We start from the raw sequence: 27134 nt of genomic DNA on the forward strand, positions 1-27134 counted from the left end.
AATATTTAAGATACATCCTGTTATTTCCAGCAAGATGATAAGATGTGTTCGGTCTTGCAAGGACAATCTCTCTAAGTAACAAAATTATATAGTCATAGGATTAAGTAATTATCTAGCGTATGAATTTTGACTTGTTACATTCCACTCAATCTCTTTCACTCATCTCAGATAATATGGCTACTTTTGATCATGTAACAGGTTTCCCTGCCAAGAGTCAACAGGCGACTTCTCCAAGGTTTCTAAATCTGTTTTAAATGTTGTTTTTGTGTTGTACATAACCAAAACTGTTCATATGTTTCAAGTGACACCCAGTGTCAACTGAAAAAGTAATTTTGATTCTCATTTCAAACAAAATGCTGTGTTAATTGTAATTTGGTGTGCTAAATTAATACTAAAACCTGAACTTGGTCTGGTGTCATAATTCAGTGCAAGGATATTTACTGAGACAGAGAGAAAACATTAAGAATATTGATTGCATCCAGCACTAACCACGCTGTGCAGTGCTAAACTGTCAATAATTATCCTTCAAATGAATATAACAAAAGACCAATCTGAGATTGCTCCATCACTTGATAGACATAAAACCATAATTTAAGGCAACATCTTGTTTGTTATAACAACCAAAACAAGTTTTTTCTTCAACATTGTGCATCACATGCAATACCCATGAGCAGTTAAGAAAAAATAAGAAACTGCCTCAGAGTGCAATTTAACATATTTGTTACATCACAGGACAATGTCTCATTGATGTTAGTTGTCTTTCAATAATTTGCATCATCAAACCAAGGGCTTATAAAACCAGTCAAAAAATTACACCCTCAGTAGTAAGGGTTTCTTTTCGTGTGTGGTACAGTGTGTCCTTGGTTTGTCAAAACACACTGTTGAAGGACAACTGATGTCAGTAAGACATGGTCCAAAGATGAACATATCACACAACGATTTGATGTATATGCATCAGTTACATCTTATGAGGACACTAGAAGCCTTGAAATCAATCATGGCATAATAAAATTAAGAACATTAATTGCAACCTGAGACAGTTTTTCGTTTTTTCCCAATAAAGTATATGACTGCAGTCCACATAGCCCCAACAATGATGGAAAGTTTAAACATATAAACATACTAAATAAATTTTGTTTGGGCTGGCTCTATCTATACACTGCAAACACAAAATTGGAAATATCAACAAAAACACCGGAGAAAAAAGGCATACAATGACTGAAAGAAGGGCTCTTATAGTCCAATTTGTGAACAATGGTGGTCTGTGCAGGTCGATGCATGGCTGCGGCATGCAGTGTTGCCAGTGCCAAGTAAGAGTTGTGGTACATGCAAACAGGGGCTTTGTGCTTGAAGAAAGCTCATATCCTGCAAACTATGTCCCTCATTTGCTTAAATAGAATTTATCACTTATCCCAATCATCTCCCATGACAACTTGCAACTAATGGAATAAAAATTCACTAAATAACTCATTACGATCATGTTAAACATTCACATTGGCTACTACATTCACAGCAGAACACTGAAAACACTACTGAATGCACACTGGCTGCCAGAGAATGTGTGACGTCAGGTGCACAGAATGAGCCTGAACTCTACCATCCCAAGTTTTATTATGTATTATTTTGTTAGATGCCTATTACCCCATTTACAGTTTTTTTACAATGCTTACTTCCATATCCTCTGCTTTAAAGACGTTTCAGTCATCTCCAAAAATCTCATTTTTAGCTTCACACAATAACGTTGTATCTGTTACAGGCATGATTTCCTTTTCTCACAATGTAGAGTGGAAACATTTCTGTCATCCTCCCAACTGACATACTAACAAAAAACCTTGTGTGTTCTTGCTCCCAATCCCTGCCAATCAAGACTGACCACCCACTGCCACATACGCATCCCAATGTAACCTTCCCACAATACAGCACCTCAAATTTCAATTCACCTTCCTTCAAAAAATTCCATGACACAACACCAATATCATAGTGTTGAAAGGACAGCTGAAGAGCTTTATCATTTTCAGCACTGCCATGCGGTCACTTGCAATCATTATATCTCTAATAAAGAGTTTTATGAATGCTGCTCACCTCTTCTGGTCTCCCTGTCTCTCATATTATACAACCTGTTCCATTCCTGCTTAGGATTCCATAGCATGGCCTATCAAACCCAGCCTGCATAGCCTTCAGCTTCACTTATGATTGCTTCAGCTTCAAAATGTAGTACGTCAGACATACAGATTCTCTGACAATGTGAATTCAATATCAGAGTCAAAAGATATTCATTTAAGAAATTATATATTCCACACTCACCTAATCTCCCCTATGCTAGCTCCACGTTGGATCGTAACTTTTCCAGTTGGCATTTGGTGCTAAATATACTCTCCTGCCTTTGTACATGAAGCTCACAACACCACGATATCCAGTACGTGGGACACCACTCTGTATAAACATAGTTAAGTGCATTAACAAACCTTCAAATATGTCTGGAAATAAATTCCAATAAATAACTAAAAACTTCATGTTCAGGCAGCCACTCATTCAATAAATATAACTAAGAAGGAAAATGAGTTACATTTCTCTGAACATTTATTAAATATGCTGGTAGTGAGCAACAACAAATTTCAAAACCATAAAGCTAAAAATAAGTAACAGATACTAAGCTATAGTGTTTTCATTATTATATTACATATACAAACCAAAGAATAAAAATTGTAAATAAAAAGTATTAGATAAAAAAACAACATGTTCAGATATGATACTGGTCAAAGTATTGAAAAGCCAAAGGCAGAAGAGTGGCTCTATTTAGATACATAAACATTCATGAAAACTGTTCAGGTAACCAGCTGAATGGCAGTGTAAAACTGTTATGCTTCAAAATGTTATTCTAACAGGTATCCACAAGGAGGGGCATGTCATCCCTACCCCCCCCCCCTCCCCCCAACCCCTCAACCTTGAGTCTGGAGTACAGAGGTTTTAGCCATTACATAATTGTCATACACCATGGATAACTTTCACGTCTCCAGTATATAACTTTTTGTGTAACTGCCAAAATTTAATTCTTGTGGCATAACATCTCTAAACAGACCAAAGACCAACTCATTTATACCACCCCCCACCCTGCCCTCCCAGGTAAATTTCTGCAGAGAGCTACAGTCACACTCATCATCTTCTGGTGAAATGTCAAGGCAAAAACATGACTTGCAATTGCCCTCTCTCCTTGAGTGTAAGCAGTAACCCAAGATACAGGGCACCAGTCTCTTGAAGACACAGGCACAGTGGTCTGCCCCCTGTTAAAATTTTCAGTTGGTTCATACAGAGCCTGAACTATCTAGGTTCCACTGCTTTATGAGAGCCACTTTATTTGCAACATTTTTCTACATTTGCCTTTTCTTCCTTCCGAGATTACAGATACATGGCAGTTGTGGGTTTAGAGGAGGGACTTGTTGGTTCCCTTCCACAGACTTCTTACTCCACTACCTCCAGGGATGAGTCCTCTTTGGACTCATCAGTCAACCCAAGAGATGACCTAATGGCTTTGAAATTGTACTTTTATATTTTTGTTTATTTGTGTGATGAATATATTTCAATAATTGTCATTTTGGCATGCTCCTTGTATTTTGTGACACACTTTTGTTGTAGTGAAGCTCTCTCGATATGGACATATTTGTATGGGCACACGGCAGCAAGGTCTTTAGCACCTGCATGAAAACAGATTGAGACGAGTGTCAGTAAAATACACAAAACAGGAAGATAAAACAGCACGTAAAACGTAGGTAACAAAAGTTGGAAAACTATGGGCACACCTGCACAGAACCATGCAAGGAAGTATTGCATCAGTAGTAAAACATTAATGACACAGGAAGAAAGTGGTTAAGGAGCTACAACAATACAGCAGATGGACAAGGATGGCTGACCACAAGAATAAAAAAAAAGGAGAAGCCAGGCACCCTGCAACTCACTAAAACCTCTAGCCTTAAAGTTTAGGCCAGAGTTCAGACACATCACAAAACTTTAAAACCTTAGTCACACTCCTCTCATCATCAGCTAAAATAGAGAGTAGATCCCCCCAATATTTGCTTCTGCCCTTGCATCACAATATAAAATGCACTCCATTAAAATGTGGTGAATAGAGATGTGCACGCCACAAGCATCACAAAATGGGGGATTGTCTCGTTGCAGTAAAAAGCTAGTGCCCAATTCTAAGACGCGTGAGGGTCACTTCATCCCACCTGAGAAACTGGCAGGAGGAACGCCACAGTCAGGTTGTTGACTTCACTAAAAGCAGCTTATTGGCCATCACCGCCAATCATTCCTCAGCCCACAACTGCATGCACTCCCTGTGCAGTGCAGAAACAACAGCCTGCAAGGGAATGGGACATTGTGCCACGTCCTGTCCTCTGTAGGCCTCCTTGGCAGCCCGATCAGCCTCTTCATTTCCCCATATCCTTACATGACCTTGCATCCAGCAGAATGACACATGCTTACCCTGCCATTGGAGGAAGTACAGTTGGTCAATATATCAGCCGGACCAACCCCTCAGCTGGGTACAGGTTCTGTAATGATTGTAAGACACTAAGGGAATCTGAGTAAATGAGAAACTGTTTGCCCCGAATACGACGCATCTGCTCCAGTGCCTTCAGGATTGCATGGAGCTCCGCTGAGAAAATAGTATACTCATCAGGAAGGCAAATCCTGGTGACATAGTTGGGGAACACGACAGAGCAGCCAAGGGAATTCCCTTGTTTGGAGCCATCAGTGTACACTACTGTGAAACCTAGATGCATATCTAAAATGTTAAAAAAGAGAGATTGAAATGTAAAATCTGACATATAATCTTCCTTAAAATTCATCAAGTCTAAAATAAGCCTGGGCCTCTGGAGGAGCCAAGGTGGAAATCTGCTCCCATTGCGATGTAAAACATGAAAACCGGCCACACCACCTCTACAAGGAAATCCTGTGCACGAATCCCATTGGGCCTCACTGACTGTTGCTGGTTACGAAAAAGCCTTTCCAGTGGAGGCTGAGCAATGGTATGGTAGGTGGGTGTGTAAGGTATGGGCAGTAATTATATACCTGGCGCATGGTAAGTAGCCCTTGCCTGATGTCAAGTGGTGGTTCACTAGCCTCTGCACAGAGGCTAGGTGTGGGGATTGTTCTGAATGCCCCAGTGGCCCACTGAATCCCTTCATGGTGTACTAGGTCCAACATCTTTAAATAAGAAAGTCTTCCAAACCCATACACCGCGCACTCATAATCGAGCTGAGATCGCACAAATGCCGTGTAAAACAGGAGCAGACAAGTCATATCTGCTCCCCACGTACTGTGGCTAAGACGTTTTAAAATACTTAAAGCTGTAAGTGACCATTTTTTCAGGTCCTTAAGATGTGGTAACAACGTAAGCTTAGAGTCAAATATCAGACCCAGAAACCTCACTGTATCTTTAAAAGTAAGGACAGTGTCCCTCATCCTCAATCCAGGAAAGTTTAAAATGGAAAGAGAATGGTTAAAAAGAACCCACACAGATTTCTCGGTAGAAAACGTAAAACCAGTTTTCTGCATCCATTCATCCAAATGTTGAAGAGCTTGTTGCAACTGACGTGTTGTCCGTTGGTTTGTGGGGGGTTGAAGGGACCAGACTACAAAGGCCATCGGTCCTGACGTGTTGTCATTGCGAGGCTTGAAGAAGAGAAAAATACAGAGAAGTCATCCACAAACAAGGAACACTGGACAGGGCCTTTCACTATGGACGTAATGCTATTAATAGCTATGGCAAAGGCAGTCACACTTAAAACACTACCCTGAGGGACACCGTTCTCCTTCTCAAAGCAATCAGGCTCGGTACCTAAAATATCATGGTGAGAGGAAGGGCTGAACAAACATGGGAAGACAACCACAAAAACCCCATTCATGATGTTGCTCCAGGACAAGATGCCTTGAAGTAGTATCATAGGCCTTCTCAATGTCAAAAAATATGCCTACAAGGTGATGCCGGCATAGGAAAGCCTGTTGTATAGGCGCCTCCAGGTGGGCAAGATTGTCAAAGGTGGAGCGATACCTACTGAACTCACACTGAAAGTGACTAAGGAGTTGCCTGGATTCTAAAGATCCAGACAAGGCGGCGGTTGACTATCCACTACACAGTCTTCCCCATGCAGCTACTGAGGGCAACACTATGATAACTACTTGAGCATGTACAGTGTTTCCCATGTTTTAAAAGAGGAATTAAAATTGCCTCACGCCACAATTCGGGAAAGTGACCTTATGCCCAAATGGCATTAAAAAGTGCGAGGAGGATATCTTTCTTTCACCTTGTGAGGTACCGGAGCTTACAGTAATGGATTCTGTCATGACCATGGGATGTGTCACAAGCCACAGACAATGAAGAATCCAGCTCCCACACGGAAAATGGGCTGTTTTAATCTTCATCAGAGGTGGGCTGGAAGTCCAAACTGGAAACATGGATCCTGATTGGCTGTTGCAGTAACTGTAGCAAAATACGCCATCATAGTCTGGGCAATGTCTCATGGATTGGTTTGGAGAGGGCCGTTCCCCATTACAGCAGCCATGGGGCACCTGCTTCCATTCCCAGAAATTCTCCTGATGGCCTCTCACACAACAGAACTTTTTCAAACGATTAATGGTGTTCAGGAACTGTTGCCACAACCTTTTCTTGCTCTCTCAAATAATTCAGCGACACTTTGCCCTCACCACCTGAAAGGCTGCAAGATTTTCTGCAGCTGGCCGATACTTGAACCCACACAGAGCTGCACACTTGGTCCTGATTGCAGAGCAGCATTCGGCACTCCACCAAGGGATAGGTTGCCTCCTCTGTTGTCATGTGGACTGTGGAATGGATGCTGCAGCAGTGCGGTGGATCATTTTGGTAATATGATCCACCCATGCCCAAGCTTGCACAGGATAGAGTAGCATGGAGAGCTGCATCAAACCAGTCTCAGGACTGAAGACCACAACAACAACAACAACAACATGCCTCGGCATTCACACAATGTTCAGACTGGGCCAACTGGCTATAAAATGTCCAGTCAGCTCTGCCCAGCACCCATCGTGGCAGTTTCCTTTTGGGTTCCACCCCATCTGGCAGGTGAATCTAGATCGGGAAGTGATCACTTCCAGGCAAGACATCAACCACTTCCCATTGAGCAGTGTGAGCAAGAGCTGGAGAGCAAAGTGAGAGATCAATGGCAGAGAACGACCCAGTTGCTGTACAAAAGTGAGTGCTCTGCCCCACATTTATGCAAGTATGCACAAGATGAAAGTAAAAGAAACATATTGTCAACAGATGACACATGTGCGCTGATACAGCAACTGCTTGTAAAGTCATTGTAAGTGACAAAGGCGAGGAGTGGTAGTCAGTACTGAGGAAATTACATACACTTCCTCTAGCTCTCTCCCCCATCAGGTCGTCCTTTTTGAGGAATAGTAGTATAGCCAAACCAATGGCTGTAAAATTTGCTGGCATCATTCATACATAGCAGAAAACAACATGCTGTGAATGCAAGAAAACCTGATTTAATGGCACCACAGTATCATTTATCAGAAAAAGTGCAATTTTGGGGGAAGCGGGGGAATGGGCATTGGCATAATGAATGAATGTCAAACTCTGACAGAGGTGACCAAATGTATAAATATCCATAGTATTTGTCCTTCTCTTATTTATAAGACAGTAGCAACAAGTTATAATATACATTCAACAACCATGAGGTTCAGACAAGAATGGCCAGTGGCTATGAAAGGCACCAAAAATCAATATTTGGAGTTACACAAGGAAAGGAACATGACCTAAATACAGCCCGCCCAAACACTGGTCAAACCTTGCTTCAGCCACCAAAAGGATTATATCATTAACTACTGTTTTGAGAAGACTTCATGAAGCTGATATGTATATGACACAATTAACTACATGAGTGCATTCAGAGCTTGCTGAAGATCTGCAGTGGACACACCAAAATGGGCACTGGATATCTGACCAATGGAGGACATTATGCTAAGCCAGAACCAATTATTATCTAACAAATATCTGTGAAAGGAATGGTTTTAAAAGAAACTTTGCCTCTGTGGGAGGCAGTATGTCATTAGATGTCTTTCTAAATGGTACTCTGACTGTGTAGATTTGACATGAATTATGTAACATTTATTTCAGTCTAATAGGTGACTATTCCATAGTACAGGACAACAATGCTTCACCACACAGGGTTCATCTGGAGAGCAAACGTCTTCAACATCAAGAAACATAGTGCACAGAATGGTCATCATTATGAGCATCATCTGAATCACACATAGGATATTTGAGATGCTGTGGGAGACATGTTGGTGTTTGCAGTCCTCTCCCAAAGATCTCTGGCACACAGAGAACAGTTATGCAAGACAACAATCCGTTTTTATTAATCTCAAGATTCACCATAAATAATAGCTTTACGCATTGCTGTATTGCTCCTTTCAATAATCACACACCATATTTAAAGTGCTTCTGCTACATCACAGTGATATATCCACTTTCAAAACTTTTTGAAGTCTTAACGTAACTTCTTTATGTCTGAATTACGTTTCTGGGGTCTCTCATGTTAATAGCATCTTACCGCCACATCACACAATTGGCAATGGAACAGCAAGTTTCCATGCAATGCCGATAGCGGTCATGTGGGATCCAGCAGATCCATTAGAGCACACCCACTGAGCCACACCTTCAGCAACTCAGTACTGCGAGTGCCCTCTGCAGCCGCAATACTGGGCAGCTGGTGGCAGCTGCTCAGCCCTGACAAGATCTAGATCCAAGGCACTGTTGTCATTTTCAATGAGGAATTCTGGAGCAAGCAGTCTCCATTTCTCCAGGAAAGGTAGCTATGTCACGAGCTGTGGTGTACACACTGCAGTGTAGCGATTAGCGCCACTGGCTGGTGTGCTGCTGGTAACCGGCACAAACCTAACCACCTGTAGTTATTTGCTATTTAGTATTTATCATTTCTGAAGCTTCTTGAAATAAATTACATTTGGAATGTTTGTACATTCTGTATTATTCAGTGTTTGTATAAACAGTGGCACTCTCCGTCCATGAGTTCAGTTTTGTTCTGGCAGGGGACTGATGACCACAGATGTTAAGTCCCATAGTGCTCAGAGCCATTTTTTTGTTCTGGCTGTACACTGGTGTTTGTAAGAAACGTGCTTTCAGTACAAAGTGTTGTACTTCGTCAATGACCGTTTTCAGGCTTGGACCCTATTGTAGCCATGATGTGACAATGTCCTTTTAAGCAAATGGTGATGTTACGGTGTAACAGCAAATGCCACACACGATTCATATCATATGTGTTCGGCAGGAAACATAGGGGTGTGAACAGGAAAAAGTTTTGTATTAAGCTATTTGTTAGCATCCAACTGAAAACAAATTACATGGAGTGTCCCCACAAGATTCTACCTTAGGGCCATTATTTTTTCTTGTGTATGTTAATTATCTTTGATCTTTAACATTACTAGACGTTGAGTTTATTCTGTTTTCCAATGACACAAAAATTGCAACAACCAAACCTAGTTTTAGGAGGATTGGCTCATGAAATTTTCATGAACAACGAAAGGTTCCCAGCCAACCCTTTGTCACTCAACACTGACCAGACACACCATATTCGCCTCATAAGTTTTAAGACGTTTCTTTCCAGAATATGTATAAAATATGATGACTATCAGATAGAAAAGGTTGACAGTGTTGAATTCATAACTCACGAGGAATTCAGTTGGGAGCAACTGCTGCAGCACCTAAACATGTCTTTATTTACAATGCAGATGATGACAGACACAGTAGGCATAAAAATTAAAAAAGCTTGCATACTTTCACTGCATAATATCATATGGGATGATTTTTTGGGGTAACTCACCATGCCAAGCATGTAGTTTGCATTGTGTGTGTGGTGAATTCAAGAATGTCCTACAGAGGCCTGTTCAAGGTATTAGAGATACTAAATACAGCTTCCCAATAATGAGCATGTAAGGACAGTAGTAGAGAAAGCAAACGGCTGACTTCAGTTAAATGGGAGAATTTTAGGAAAGTGTGGTTCACCTGTAAAGGAGACCGTGTATAGAACACTAGTGTGATCCATTCTTCACTACTGTTTCAGTTTCTGGGATTTCCATTGGGTCAGATCAACAGAAGAAATATGAGAATTCTGAGGTTTGCATCTAGATTTGTTACTGGTAGGTTCAGTCACCAAGTGAGTATTACAGAATTGCTTTCTAATCTCAAATGCAGAGGGGAAATGATGTTACTTTGGTGAAAAACTATTGAGGAAATTTTTATAACTGACATTTGAAGTTGACTGCAGATTCCACCGCCATCAACAGACATTTCAAATAGCAATGCGTCATTTTTCCCTCACTCTATTTTCGAAAGCAACAAGAAAGGAAATAAGTAGTAGCGGTACAAGGTACTTTCATGAACCATACACTGGCTTTCAGAGTATGTATGTAGATGTAGAATATATTTCTTCCTTAATAAAGTATGTCAAATAATGTATCTCTTTTGCAAACTAACACCTCAGTTCATTGAATCAATACTAGAAATAAGACTAATTTCCATAGAAATTTAAAATCACTTACTTTGGTAGAGAAATGTGTTGATTATTCAGGAATACACATTTTCAACAACTTGTCAGCAGCCATACAAAAATTTAACTTTTAATAAAGTCCAGTATAATAGGAGCCTACAGTACTTATTAGTGGGCAACTTCTACTACACTGACAAATTTCTTAGTAGAACTGCTTCATGTATACATTAATAATAATGTCAAATACAGTGTTACACAAGATCTGATTTCTGCAAATAGTGCAGTAATGTGATCAACATTAATAAGTGTCATAAACTGATTTTCTGAATGGTGATGTGCAGCTACAATAGCCTAGGAATTATCATAGCCAGCACAGTGTATTAAACACTTATGAGATTTGTGACAAGTTTGTTATTACTTCTTAAATGAAAATACACTTAAGGGGAAAAAACTGCGGCACCAAAACATACAGTAATGAAATTTCTGGAGTAAATTAGTCTAGACAACATACTTAAGTGATTAACATTGCAAGATAACAGGTTAATGTAAGCATGAGATAAGCCACTGCAAATGTGAAATGCTGGTACATTAAAAAGCGGTGTAACTGCCAGAATGTTGAATACAAGCATGCATTTTGTTGTATAGGTGCCACATGTCAGTTCCGAGGATGTAGTTCCACGCCTGTTGCACTTGATTGGTCAATACAGGTATGGTTTATGCTACTTGTGGATGACACTGGAGTTGTTGTCTGATGTCCCATATGCACTCAACTGGAGACAGAGCTGGTGTTCAAGCAGGCAAAGGCAACATGCTGACACTCCGTAGAGCATGTTGGGTTACATTAGCGGTATGTGGATGAGCGTTATCCTGCTGGAAAACATCCCCTGGAATGCTGCCCATAAATGGCAGCTCAACAGGTCATATCACCAGACTGACATACAAATTTGCAGTCAGGGTGCGTGGGATAATAACGAAATTGTACCCCAGACCGTAACTCCAGTTGTAGGTCCAGTGTGTCTAACATGCAGACAGGTTGGTTGCAGGTCCTCAACTAACCTCCTCCTAACCAACACATGGCCATCACTGGCACTGAGGCAGAACCAGCTTTCATCAGAAAACATAACAGACCTCCACCCTGCCATCCAATGAACTCTTACTAGACATCACTGAAGTCCCAAATGAAGGTGGTTTGGTGCCAATGGAATGAACACTACAGGGTGTCTGGCTCGGAGCTGTCCTTGAAGTAACCAATTTGTAACAATCCGTTGTGTCACTGTGATGCCAACTGCTGCTCAAATTGCTGCTCCAGATGCATTAATATGCACCAGAGCCATACACTGAACATGATGGACTTACCTCTCAGTAGTGCCATGTGGTCTCCGGATCTTGGTCGTCTTGCGATCATACATTCTCGTGGCCACCACTGCCAGCAATTGTGTACAGTGGCTACATTCTTGCCAAGTCTTTCTGTAGTATCGCAGAAAGAACATCCAGCTTCTTAAAGCTCTATTACAAGACCTTGTAGAAACTCAGTGAGATGGTGATAATGGCATCTTCATCACCTTAAAGACTTTCTCGACTCACATCAAGTCATCCAATCTCAAAGGTAGCTACCGCTCATGACCATTTTACAGCATGTATTTAAAGCAAATATGATCTTCATATTCATAGTGGCACTACCTGTGCCACTCTCGTGTGACTGGCGTGAAATTTCAATTGAAACAATCTTTCAGATGCAGAAACACAACAACCAATTTTCATTTATGTTGCACAACTCCTTTGTGTTGCGATTCTTTTCCATCGAGCATGTCACTTAGGCATTGTTGAATAAACATTAGCACATCTTTTTTTATACATGTGTATTACGTATTCTTGTTTATGACACATTCAACGTCTCCTCACTATGGATCTATGGAATAAAATGTGTATCTAATCTACTCTAATCAGCAAATTCTCACCATGAATGGACACAAGGACACTGGAGTAGAGTCCTGTTGATGGATAAGTACCAGTTTAGCAAGCTTAGTATCCCTGCCAGTGGACATCGTTATGGGAGCAAGTGAGCTGGATTGGGTCACATGGCAAAGTAGCATGGCATGCTGCCATGGACAGCACATGTGAAGCATTGTATGGGCAGGACAATTGACCCAGGTGTTCACCTGTCAGCAGCTATAGGCCACGCCCATCAGTTATGCTTATTTCAACTACCTCACACCTGGCTTTTGCTCTGTTTCCATATGACAAGTGTTCAGTCACTCACATTGATCATGCTTGTATTTATCTCCATGCTCGAGTCTGTGTGATGTTTGGACTCTCTGTTCTCCTGTAGAGTGACTCACCCATCAAATTTCATTCCCTCTTCCAGGGTTCATCTCTCCAGCTTTGTTGTTGAGCCACCATTGGATAGTATAGTTACATTTGTACTGACAGCAAGCATTTCATGGGGTTGTCACGCCTGTGCAGATACAAAAGCATGGAAAAAGATGTTCTCATTATATGTGCAGATACAGAAGTGGTGTCATAGGACATTCCTGTGTGTGTGAACACTTTTACTTTTTTTTCGTAGTGTTACTTTGTAGCCACCATGGACCTGACATTTTTGCAATGCTGGCAGGAGTAGGTGCAGCAACAAAAGTTAGAGCAGGACCTGATGCAGGAACTGCTCAAACAGAATGTAGACTTCCTCCACTCTCACAACATGCTGCTAGTGGGCCAGACACCTGAAGGGAAGCCTTCTCCTCTACTGTTATTCGCCGGTTCCAATGACTCTGCAGAATGGTGGGTGAATTATCTGTGCCAGTTGGTGCTTCACTGCCAGGTAGGATTTATCTTCAATACCATTGATAAGGCCACATCATTATTGTCAAGTAGTGTGGGGTTCTACAAAATCAGGCAAAATTTGAAACCCTCCACGAAGCACGAGAAACGTAACTTTGATGAGCTCTTGTCGGCTGTTGTCACAATATTTTGGATATCAAACCCATGTGGTGGCAGTACAGTTGCAGTTAAACCAGCACCACAAGTGCTCCGGGCAATCATAAGCGGCTTGTATTGCTGGCCTGCAAGGTCTGTTGTGCAAGTATCAGTTCAAGTGTCCCCAATGTGTTACCTTACATGGACTTGCTAATTAGGTACATGATTGTTTGGTTAGCACCTGGCACTAAAGTCTGAACTAAGGCACTGGCTAGTCAGACACCTCCTTCAGCGAAATTACACAGATCACCGAATCACATAAACTTACTACTGTGGAAAGGGATGTACTTTCCAACAATTGGCACATGTGGAAGTTAGCCATGTGTGGTACACAGTCCCTGGTACACTGTAGTGTTGGCCAGGCGAGTGTATCTTCTGATGAGCCATTCTTTGATGCGCCATTGATGATTTGAGCATGGTGCTATCACAGTGTTCCCTGACTTTGCCCACAGAAAACCTGGAGGGTACACATAAGTTGAAGAGTCATGATCCTCACTCGCAAAGTTTTTCAGGTTCTAGGCATCCCTCCACATCTGAATCCACTCAATGGGCAATTTGGCGGTCCTGCACCAATTGCCCACTCAATGGGCAATTTGGCGGTCCTGCACCAATTGCCATGTGGTCCATATTACATGGGTTTGTCCGTATTTAAACGCTGTGTGCGGGATATGTTGCAAACTCGGCCATTTTGCATCAGTTTGTCACAGTTGACAGGCCACAGGATGGCTCTCAGAGGGACCAGTGTTTTCCCTGGACTTAGAAGCTGTTTCTGAAACCCTACTAGCTTTGCCCCAGTGTGTTCTGCTAACACTGGTCATGGATGACTGATCTATTGAATTTCAGCAAGATATGGGAGCAATTGTCAGCCTCATCAGACTAGACACATACAGGCTCTGGGGCTGTCCTGCACTGCAATGGCCCAATGTCAAGTTGTGTGTTATAGCAAACAGTGTATTCCTTTGAGGAAGCAATTCTCTGCATCAGCATGCTATAAGAATGTGGAATGGCAACTTGTGTAGTAAGTGGTTAATTCACTGTTGGTGCAAAATATTTTTGGGCTAAACACCACTTCTGTTTTTGGCTTCCAGACTGACATACACTTAGCATTTCAATTGGTCACCTTTCAAGATTTGGAATCTCTACTACAGTTGCATGATAAACTGTTTGAGAATAACTTGGATTGGGCAGAAAATTTTGAGACACTCATCATGCTTAAGCTGTCAATAACACCTAAACTTTGTTACCCCCCAACCTATTCTCTTTGCCAAGCGCAATGTGGTCAGGGTCAAGTCGCAACATTGGCAGGGCCTCAGAATTGTTTCTCCTATTTCATCAAGTCAATGGGCACTCTTTTGTTGGCGATTCAGAAACCGGATGGGTCGATGCTCCTCTGTGGCATTTTGTTACAGGCTTTTCAGTCCCTCAAGGAGTGTTTGTGCTCTGTTTGTGTTTTGGCTTCTTTTATGCAGGATAAACCATTAACTCTGGCCACCAACGCATCCCAGAATGGCATAAAGTGATCCTCTCACATTGGAACCCAGATGGCACTGAGCAGCCTATTGCTTACCCATTGAAGACACTTTCAATGACACAACATAATTATTCACAGGTGGAAAAGTACACCTTGGCTATCATTTTTGCATTGAAAAATTTTTCCATTTTCTTGTATGGAGCGAAGTTCCTACTTATCACCAACTACAAGCTGCTGGTTTTCTTATTCAACCCTCATTCCAAGCTAATGGATAGGATACCTACAGATTGCAGTGGTGGTGCTCTTTCCCAGTAATTACCACTATGACATTCATTACATGTCCACCATCCAGCATGCTAATGCGGATGCATTATCACAGTTTCCAGTGAAACTAAATCCAGAGTTCAACCGGCAGAAGGCTCTCATTTTCACATTGGATGATACCTTGGAGAAGACAGTGCTTTATTTTCCTTTGACAGCTCATGACCATAGCATCCACTGCCCCACTTTTTAGGAAATTTGTTTCGACAGTCCAGAAGGGATTGCCCAAGGACATCCCTATGGTAGTGGGGTCAGTGTGGCGTACTTTTTTGTCCTACATGGGTGCCTGAACATATTAAAATGGTTTTTCATGTTTGCCATGGAGGAGCAAAGCTGTCAAGTGGTTGTCGCTCCAGCATTGCATCCTCTAATACACCAATTGTGGTGTGCATTGTACTGGGGTACATCTCGTATGAAGGCTTTGGCAGAGTGTCCCATCTACTGTCCGGCAATTGATCATGATACTGAACATCTGGTGTGCACTTATGTGGCCTGTGCACAGAACTACACTGGGTCGCAGCTCCAGTTTTTCCCTTGGTCAGTCCCAGAGCATCCTTTGGAGAGGGTGCATCTCCATTTTGTGGGTTCCTTTTTGGGAAGCATGTGGTTATTGATAGTAGATGATTTGTCCAATTTCCTGGATGTTGGCAAATTGAGTTCCAAAATGTCAACAGCTACCATTCATCCACTGCCTTTCATTATTGCTACAGAAGACTCCTCTTAGACCCTCGTATTTGATAATGGTTGGCAATTTGAGCCACAGGAGTTTGAAGATTTCTGCATTTGCAATAGTATCCAGCATCTGACTACTGACCTGTTTCACCCGGCTTCCAACTCAATGGCGGAGTGCTTCTACTGAACGCTCAAGACCCAGATGAAGTCCACGTCTGCCTTGTTCCACAATAATGCACTGTCTAGTTTTTTCATCACGTACTGGGCAACACCAGGAAATGGCTGAACTCTGTAGGAGCATCCACGGGCACCCGCCTTGAGGTCTTTTCGCTTTGTTGCGAACCAAGTTGTATGCCCCAGGCTGTCGCGGCCCACAGAGCTTTCCTGATGGGTATGCCACATAAGGTCTTTTGGCTGCCAGGAGGGGTGGCTCCCTGGTATAGTGGTGAGCCACAAGGCTCAGCATTTGTTTGTCGTGGATATCAGTTTGGAGCAGCTGACCCATCATTCCAATCAGTTTCATCTGCAATCTGCTGGACCCACGGTGCCACCACCTCTGTGCCATTTGGACGATGGGGTCGGTCATGGTGTTCTCTCAGTAGGAGGCTCCAGAGTGTGGCAGCATGCATGCCCACTGCAATCCCCACTACTCTCTCCACTGTCCTACTTTTGCCTGCAGAATAGGACACTGGTGACAAACACTACTGTAATTCCAGCTGCGGAGCCTATGGAACTGGAACCAGTACCTCCTTCCCCCACTCACCCGTGGCTGTGGCCTTACCGCTAATGATGCAGATGGAATAGCCATTAAGTCAGCTTTCACAATTTTCCACCACTCCAGAGGCATCAGCATTGCTTACTTCAGGGACAGATTCAATGCCGGGGAATGTCACGCCCTCTCCAGTTTAATAGAGGTCATGGCACAAATGGGGCTATTTTCAACCCTATGTGTCCTTAAAGGACGGCAGTATTTAGTATCCCTGCCAGCAACCATTGATGTGGAATTAGATGAGTGAGTATGGGTCTCATGGCAGAGCAATGTGGCACTCTGTCATGGAAGGTGTGTGCAAAGTATTGTACGGGCAGAACCATTGATTCTGATGTTCCCTATCGGCAGTGATAAGCCGTACCCATCAGTTCTTACGACAATTTCAACTACCTTGGATCTGGCCTTCACTTGACCATGTACCGTGCTATGTTTACATGTGCTAGTGTTCAGTAATTTATGCTAGTCGTGTTTTGTGTTTATCACCATGCTCGACCATATGTGATGTTCGGACACTCTGCCCCCCCATAGATTGACTTGCACATCAAGTTTTGTTTCCTCTTCTGGGGTTTAGCTCCCTGGCTATTTGGTTGAGCTACCATCGACTATTACAGTTACATTTGTGCTGACAGTGACTGTTTCGCAGCATTGTCACGCCCTATGTAGATACAAAAGCACTGAAAGCTACTGTCATTATAAGTACATCTGGTTCATGCAGGGGTGATGTAATGGAAAAGGTGATATTTCAATCCCAGAGTTCTTGTCCAAGGCAGTGGCATGTACACTGCTACACCTGTTTTCTGGAGATACTGTAACAGTAGCAGTCTACAGGCATAACCATTCAGTACTGACATGGTGCACACATACTTGCAATATACAGACATACAGACTTAACACATCTAGAGTGGCCGCCTTGCTCCCCAGACTTTGATTATACGTGGAAAAAACTGAGCTGAAGGGTTGTACCACCACCATGGGCCACTACTGACTTGCAAAGAGCATTTGTCTAGCAATGTGAGGTGTTACCACAATAAAAGCTGGATGGTTCCTTCCACAGTATCAGTCTCCATCATAATGAAACAAGTCACAATGTTCCCAGGGCACCTTCTAGTGCACATATTATCACTGCATTTCATGATGTGTGGATTTCTAGCATCTCTTGACTCATGGGTATGAAAGTATGTTACCTCATGAGGTCCAGCTTCTTGAAATACTGGACACAGTGCGACAGTATAAATGAAAGCCCATCTTTCTCAAATCAAGATAAAGTACAAAACTTTCAAAATTTTATGACATATTAGGAGAATAATTAGCTATATATGTACCCGAATATCTTCTATTTTATGCTAATGTTATTTGTTTAAAAAAAATAAATCTTCGCCAATTTCATCAGAAGTGGGTGTTACGTAAGCATTTCTATATACAACAAAATTACTTTCTCTGAACAGATTATCTACTAAGCTGTATGCAAAGAAACAAATCTGCAGTAAGTAGCTAAACTGGACAACTAACAAGAACAAATTTGACAGCCTGCTGGCACGATATGCAGCTAAGCATAAAATGCTCAATTTCAGTGGCAGCTTCACAAGACCTGGATCCTTCCCTCCACCAACAGCTTCTTTGAACTATACAGATGGGAGTTTATCCTCACATCTTTTGCCTCAATGATTGTCCTGGCCTCAGTCTCCAGTAACTCACTGTCCCACACACTCCACCCAAGAGTTCCCCCTTTCTCCGCTCCACTACCCGCTCCCAATTCACATCCTCATGTCACCTTCAGCGGGTGCCTCTCCCCACCAGCTCTGACACCCATGCATCACATGCCTTGCCCGTGCACATACCTCCCTCCCCCCCCCCCCCCGCACCGCCACCCACACACCCACCCCAAAACCTTCAGCACGCAAACCTGCTGCCTCCCTCCAAACCACTATCCACCCACCCCCACCTACCTCCCACCTTTCTCCTCTACCCATCCCACCTGACACAACCCCCATCCCAACCTAGTCCACTTGCCAGACTGCAGCACTGGCACTGTGCATCCAGCCAGTGGCATGTAAAAGTATTGGCACACGCACCATCCGTAATGCATGACATTCATTTATTAGTAGCAAAGATGATAGCCTTTATTCTTTCAACTTAGAGAGTGAGATGCCTGATGTATTACAACTACAGAGCTTATTCTTTGCAAGACTGCAGACCAGATCTTTGGGATTTAAGTCTGTACAGTAAGGCAGAAGTAGGTAGGGAACAACTTTCCTGCAAAATTTTGCCAGTGGAAAAAACAGCAGTGATTAAAATTTCTTTTGTATTTGTGGGGATCCACAGCCTCCAGATGTTTAATAAACATAAATGTGGTCTGTTGTATGGTATAATGTGATTTTTATTCATTACAGCCTACTATGGAATATGTTCATGTTTGTTAAACAGCAGCGGGCTGGTGCTCCTTCAGTATAATGGCTTTCCTTGCCTCTATGTATCTTTAATTTTTTCTCTCTCTATTTCTACATGATAATCTGTTTTCCTGTTACAGCAATTGAGAAGTGAACAAAAAATGAAACTGTGCATTCATAACAATGAAATGTTGACCAGCACTATTGTTAGCCAACACTCTTCGACACCGTCACTTTGCAATATTCCCAGTGTAGTTCTTATGAATCCACAGTTCGTCTGAATGAATCACTGGCCACTTTAATTCTAATATGTCAAGTTTTCATAAAAAGTCTACTGCAGAATGGTCTTTCGGCTGGTACATTCTCCCATCTGCACGTAATGACTTAGTTATTGTGGAGACTTTTAGAAGCAAATCCCGTAGATGAAACAGCTTTTTCTCAGTCCTGTGCAAAAAAAGCTGTGAGTTTTTTGCAACTGTGGTATTTTGTATTGCAAAAATTGCTATTTAATAACACATTTACCTATATCATCACTGAAATATTTATTGTGTGCAGTTTACTTATTCTACTTTACAGCAAATACTTGAATGCTGCGCCACTCAGTGTCACGTCCCACCTTCTGTAATTTGCACACCACTGACTTCCTTCAATTTTGTTTATCAACATTTGCTTGCACCTTCTGTTGCCTTCTCTGCTGGAACCAATACCTCATTCTCATTCTCATTAATGAATGACGTTAACAGAAAGCTGTCATTGCTTCCCACGAAGCTGTTTTCCAAAATCAAAATTTATGCTCACACTGCAAGATAACAAGTGCTACTTTGAATTGGAATGCGATTGTACCTCATCACATGACCAAGTTAATTCTTGCAACAGCCAGATGTCCACTTTGCCTTGCCGAGTAACACAAACCAGATAAATACATCATATATGGTGAAAATAAGTCACTCACTCTAAAATCATCCATTAATCCGAGTAATTTTGCTGTCCTCTTGTAACTATCCTTCGTGTAATATGGTATTCGTACTGGTCCATCATGTACTATGGGCCCATTCTTTAGTTCTTGATAAGTTACAACTGGGCTGCCATACACTTCCTTTACAAACTGGACATCATAATTATCCTGTAAAAAATATTAATATATGGAAGTGCCTACAATATAGCCATACAAAAATAACAAAGTAATATAACCACCGGAAACGTGAAACTTATAATACAATGGTTTTTTAGTGCAACAAAACAGTTATTAAACTTCCTAAAACGACATGTGTAATCAGAGGAGAACACCATAAGGGGATGCAGAGAGCACCATAATCTTTGGCTTTCAAGACTCAAAAGAACAGACAGCTGTTGACTCAGAGATAACAAGTAAATAAATACCAAATAATTTATTTTGATTTTTATTTAACTTTACCAAAGCAACAACAGAAACTATGGGAACAGAAAATGAACACATGAAGTATTACTGAGTAAAGGCAGGTTTTAAATACCTGCTTAAAAGTAGCACCCAATACAATGCAGAGGTACTCTTCTCACCAAACAAAATATCGAAATCATCTTTGCACTCTCTCTCTCTCTCTCTCTCTCTCTCTCTCTCAAGAGAGACTCACTCATACTGACTATAAAGTGGCAAGCTGATGGAGAATGAAGTTCCTAATGTGACTAAACTAAGCGTTGTTATAAACTTGCTGGGTCAAAAACTAATCATAATCCTCATACAAAAAACCTTGGTTTTAAAAATAGTTTCACACATTGTTCCACTTGGTTACAACATGCCTACATTGCATCTCAACAAGACTAGGGCTTCAGCTGCTTATATCATGCCTGGAAATGAGGAATATCTTACCCAGAGACCTTCCTGCCAAATCCCCCCTCCCACCCAAAGTGGTAGTCCACCATCCACCCAATCTGCACAGTATCCTAGACCATATGATCTCTCATGTTTCCAAGTCACGAGTGATTAAGGGTGGGCAACCAGACTGGTTGGAGTTCAGGCAGTGAGTACATGTAACAACTGGCACCATCTGAAGAGAACCACTGTCACATGTGTCATGCCACTGTGGAAGTCCCAGGAAAGACCTGTCCGATAAATCCACCCAGCACATCTTCTCCAATCCTGTTACAGGCCCATGCTATCAGAAATAAGTCCACCTGAGCAAAAAGTCATGTCATACAATAGCTCTGCTGTAATTTCTGCATAGCATTTTATGTGGGAGTGACCACCAATCAGTTGTCCACCCATACGAATGGTCACCACAAAACTGTGACCAAGAGAAGTGTCGACTACCAAGTGTTACACACAAATGCTGGCTTTCTATGGCTGCTTCACAACCTGTGCTGTATGGAAAATACAAGATTCTCTGCAGCCAGAATGAGCTCACAGGAGCTACATTCCTATCCCAGGCACCTTCTGCCCCTCCCTCCCTCCCTCTCTCTCTCTCTCTCTCTCTCTCTCTCTCTCTCTCTCTCTCTCTCTCTCCCCCGCCCCCCCCCCCCTTCCTCCCAGGTCTCTCTCCTACTCCTCACCTCCTTTCTCCCTTCGCCCTTCGCCCACTCCACTCAACACAACCGCTCCACCTCAACTTTTTGGTGAATTATTCAGAGAATTGCTATTCCTTGAATTATTTATATGTAACCTAGGACAACTGATTACCATTATATTTGTTTTTGCAAACTATGGACCGAAACTTAAAAAAATATTTCTCATTACTCCAAAAAATACATTCATTACTTGGAATCCATAGAAAGAACTGATGTTCATTTTCCTTTGACTGCTTATACCCTGAGGAATCAATCATAACCTCTATGAACTCCATTCTTGTCACATCCTTCATGAACTCCTCCACTGCTCAGGAGTTTTATCTTTCAGATCAGTAATTTCATACAGTTCCATTTTTGCCAATTTTCAGGCAAACATATTACTTAAAATCTATTCAACTTCCACCTATTATTTAAGAAAGTAAATTAAATGCACTTGTTTTACTTAAATTCAAAACTGATTCTAAATTGTTTTGAATCACAATTTAAAAATCTAAACAGGTCAGATGAAACAAAAACTAAGATTTTCTTGAAAATCGAAATTCTTCCAAGCTTATACTTTTACAATGAAAAGTGAAACTTTCAAGACATGAAGTGCTTCTGGCTGATGAGGGCTTATGCTTTATGAAATGTTAAAGGTAAATTATGCCAATCTGCCCTATACACGTTTCATGTTGTTTTCAGTGCATACAACAATGTAATTGTGAGAAAATATGTTCTTTAGCTCAATGTACAAATCAACGTATTAACTCAAGAAGGATTTACTAATGTTTTCTACAAGGTAAGGACAAGAGGAGAAGATTAGTCAGTTGCAATGTACAAGATCTTTAATATTGTTTGGAAGTCACAGAAAGCACTCATATGTTTGGCAAAAGTTTGTACCACAATCAAGACAACCCTCATGATGCCATGACAAAGACTGGCAGATCTTTCTCACATGACATACTGAGGTGCGACAAACTGACAGATCTCTGTACACAATATACACACTTTTTTTTTATAACATACTGAAATCGAGGAGCTCCATATGCCAAGGTTGCTCAGACTGTTCTACTAAATAAATCCCCAATTAATTCCATGAGAAATATACAAAGTACCCTGGGGAATTTTAAGTGTCAGTTAGCAAAAAGAGATGAAACCAGTAAGCAGGGTCCAACAATATGATGACTGACTGTCACACCACCTTCTGAATTGCAACAGTCTACAGAACTGCCTAGGAAACTTTTAGTTATTTATGAAACATCTAGATGCACTATTGAGCTACCTGTCAGACAAGAAGAAACAGTTAATAGTTTGTGGAGATTTCAATGTAGATTTTTTAAAAGATACATACAGGAATGATGAACTAGAATCATTATTTGGGTGTTTCAATCTCATTTCAGTAGTCAATTTTCCAACTCGTATGCAGCAAGATAGCTGGACACTGATTGTTACCATTTTTATATGCAGTGCTCATGCAGAAACAATTAATGTGTACCCAATTGTTAATAGACTACCTGATCATGATGCACAATTGATGGAAATAAACAATATGATACCTTATAGCCCTGAGGCAGGTTCATACAAAGCACGGAGGCTTATTAATGAAAACACGATGCAATATTTTAAAAGTATGTTTAAAGAAGTGGTATGGGATAAGGTATACACAGAAAGAGACTTATTCAATAGTAAATGTGTGTCAACAGTTGAAAGCTGCTTTCCTAAAAAGTTATCCAGAAGATCCATAAAAACAAAACACAAAAACAAAATAAAAAGAAAAAAGACAGCAGTAGTTAACTAAGGGAATTTAAATCTCATTTAAGAGGAAAAGGGAAATTTATATAAAGGCTAGAGTATGTCAACATCTGGTATCATTTGCATACTACACAAAAATACTGTAGTATTTTAAGGAAGGTCATTAAAATGTCCAGATGTATCCACATCCTGACAGAAATAAATAAACCAGATAATAAGATTAAAACTATATGGGATACTGTGAAACAGGAGAAAGAACAGCCTGTCAGTGTACAAGATACCATAACAATTAAAGTAAATGACAATGTTGTGACTGATAATTCAAAAGCTGCAAGTATTTTCAACAACCACTTCCTATATGTAGCAGCAAAAATAGAATTAAATGGTTCAGCTGAAGAAGCAATAGAATACATTAATGTCAGTCCACAAAACTTTAAGCGACTATTCATAGCACCAAAATTCCTCACTGAAATTAATAGAATTACAAAAATTCTAAAAAACAAAAGCTCACGTGTTGATGATGGACTTTCAAACAGAATTATGAAAATGTGTTCCAACTTAATAAGTAATGTTCTTAGTGATATATGTAATGCATCACTGGCACAGGGAATTTTTCCAGACACATTAAAATACGCAACTGTTAAACCTCTTCATAGGGAAGATGGTACAACAAACTTAGATAATTATTCTCCAGTTTACTTACTAACAGCCGGGCGGGATAGCCGCGCGGTCTTAGGCGCCTTGTTATGGTCCATGGGGCTCCCCCCCTTGGAGGTTTGAGTCCTCCCTCGGGCATGGGTGCATGTGTTGTCCATAGCGTAAGTTAGTTTAAGTTAGAATAAGTAGTTCCTAGGCTTAGGGACCGATAACCTCTGCAGTTTGGTCCAATAAGACCTTACCACCAATTTCCAATTTCCTTACTAACATCTTTTTTCCAAAACATTAAAAAAAGTAATGAACTTGAGAGTAGTCTCATACTTCTACATCTACATCTACATCTACATCCATACTCCGCAAGCCACCTGACGGTGTGTGGCGGAGGGTACCCTGAGTACCTCTATCGGTTCTCCCTTCTATTCCAGTCTCGTATCGTTCGTGGAAAGAAGGATTGTCGGTATGCTTCTGTGTGGGCTCTTATCTCTCTGATTTTATCCTCATGGTCTCTTCGCGAGATATACGTAGGAGGGAGCAATATACTGCTTGAATCATCGGTGAAGGTATGTTCTCGAAACTTTAACAAAAGCCCGTACCGAGCTACTGAGCGTCTCTCCCGCAGAGTCTTCCACCGGAGTTTATCTATCATCTCCGTAACGCTTTCGCGATTACTAAATGATCCTGTGACGAAGCACGCTGCTCTCCGTTGGATCTTCTCTATCTCTTCATTCAATCCTATCTGGTACGGATCCCACACTGCTGAGCAGTATTCAAGCAGTGAGCGAACAAGCGTACTGTAACCTACTTCCTTTGTTTTCGGATTGCATTTCCTTAGGATTCTTCCAATGAATCTTAGTCTGGCATCTGCTTTACCGACGATCAACTTTATATGATCATTCCATTTTAAATCACTCCTAATGCGTACTCCCAGATAATTTATGGAATTAACTGCTTCCAGTTGCTGACCTGCTATTTTGTAGCTAAATGATAAGGGATCTTCCTATGTATTCGCAGCACATTACACTTAAGTATAAACAATTTGCTTAACATATTACAGTTTGGATTCCATAAGGGTTTCTCAACTGAGAATACTATTTATACATTCACTCATCAAACAGTACAAGCCTTAAGTAACAAAATATCCCTATTTGGTATTTTTTGTACTCTTTCCAAGGAATTTACTCTCTGGGAAAAACTGAAGTTTTACACAATTGATGGTTTTACGCACAGTTGGCTGAATCACACTTAACAAATAAAACAAAAATAAAGCTGAATAATTCAAAAAATGTTGGCAGAGGAGAAAATTTTTATGACCAGGGAGAAATCAACGGAATTCCCAAAGTGCTCAATTTTGGGTCCATTCCCATTCTTTATATGTGTGAAAGACCTTCCACTTAACATTCATCAAATAGAATGATACTAGTGGTATAATAAATCGCATTAGAGAGAAAGCAACAGAAGACATTGTTAATGATGTTTCCCAAAAAATTATTAACTGGTTCTCTGAACGTGGACTTTCCCTAACTTTCAAAAGAACACACTATATTCAGTTCTGTGCAACAAGTAGCCATGCAACAATTGATGTAGCACATGAATAGGAGTCAGTAAATCATGAAGAGTGCTCCCAAATTTTTGGGTGTTCATACTGATGAAAACTTTAACTGAAAGAAGCATATTACTGAGATTCTCAAACAACAAGTTCAGCTACTTTTGCTCTTTGTATAACTGCTAGCCTCAGAAAGAAACAAATTAAGCTCCTGAAATATTTTTGCATATTTCCACTCAATAGTGTATTATGAAATAATTTTCTGGTGTAAGTCACCACTCAGGACTAAAGTACTGATTGCACAAAAGCGAGCAATAAGACTAACATGTGGTGTTTACCCATTGTTGTCGTGTAGACACCTCCACAAGGAGTTAGGCATTTTAACTCCGCCATCACAATACATATATTTACTAATGAAATGTGTCATAAATAATCCATCACAATTTGACAAGATCAGTGATATCCATACCTACAGCACTAGAGGGAAAAATGACGTTTATAATTCAACATCAACACTGTGTGAGGGTCAGAAAGGAGTTCAATGATTTTCTATTTAAAAACTGGTAGTCAGAAAAGATTGGTAGGTAGGTAGGTAGGTAGGTAGGTAGGTAGGTAGGACAGGAAGGGAGGGAGAGAGAGAGAGAGAGAGAGAGAGAGAGAGAGAACCTAGTTTTTAAGTGTAGTTGCACAAGTGGGACCAAAAAAAGTAATGTGTTCATTAATGTTAATACTAATCATGCACACATATCCTGTAAACTGACTCATTCCACATAATTTCAGTCAAAGAATCATTCAAATGGTATATGAAACATGTAACTAACTGATTCATTTTACATGCCAGTTCAGGACAACAGCACGTGTTTTTGAATACTGATATGCTTTTTGCAGGTTCATGTGTATATATAACTTTTTTTTTTTTTTTTTTGCAGTCTTGACAGAGTCACACTCATTGGGATTTCACCATTAAATATTCTAGGGCACTATTTTCCCTAAGGAGTGAAGTATGTTACCTGCAGTTTACACATTTTGTTATGCCATACAGTACATATTTTGCCAAGATCTAGTGTCAGGGAAATGGTAATATTGGTGAAATATCTTACCTTTAAGAGGTAGTTCAAATTCATCTTAGTAAAAGGCACAAACTTTTCATTAAGTTTAATGTATTTCAAATGTTTTTCATAGAAGTGGCCACTGAAAAATAATAACACAGAAAAATAATAATATTAATTGCTCATGTTGTAAGTGTAACACTATAGTAAAACTAAATTTTCTAGGAAAAAGAAATAGAACACACTTTTGAGATAACCCAAACAGAAGCATATAATTAAGACAACATACTTGCTAACTCCAACTTTGCCAAATGTCCTCGTTCGAGATATTTCTGGCCGAATACAGGCCCTGTTTCTTCGCTGATCAGGTTGCCTGACCCAGTCATCCCAGTAACTGAAAAATTAAATAGTTCAAACTCCATTACAATTTCAAAACCCAAATCAAATCATAGTTATTATTTCTTAAATGTGTTTGT

At 40.8% G+C, this 27134-nt stretch overlaps 1 protein-coding gene across 2 annotated transcripts in view; it reads right to left on the minus strand.

Annotated features, from left to right (window-relative positions):
- Positions 1–27134, minus strand: part of LOC126248479 (alpha-1,3-mannosyl-glycoprotein 2-beta-N-acetylglucosaminyltransferase) — a 101718-nt gene that overhangs the window by 20521 nt on the left and 54063 nt on the right. For both annotated transcript variants that reach the window (XM_049949497.1, XM_049949498.1), the window contains exons 8-11: positions 26948–27052; positions 26710–26800; positions 20090–20260; positions 2305–2433 (exon numbers count right to left, since the gene is read on the minus strand). In XM_049949497.1, the coding sequence (XP_049805454.1) occupies positions 2320–2433; positions 20090–20260; positions 26710–26800; positions 26948–27052 (481 nt within the window). In that variant the 3' untranslated portion in view covers positions 2305–2319. The remainder of the gene's footprint in view (positions 1–2304; positions 2434–20089; positions 20261–26709; positions 26801–26947; positions 27053–27134) is intronic.

Source organism: Schistocerca nitens, chromosome 3, assembly GCF_023898315.1.
Source record: "Schistocerca nitens isolate TAMUIC-IGC-003100 chromosome 3, iqSchNite1.1, whole genome shotgun sequence".
Classification (NCBI taxonomy): domain Eukaryota; kingdom Metazoa; phylum Arthropoda; class Insecta; order Orthoptera; family Acrididae; genus Schistocerca; species Schistocerca nitens.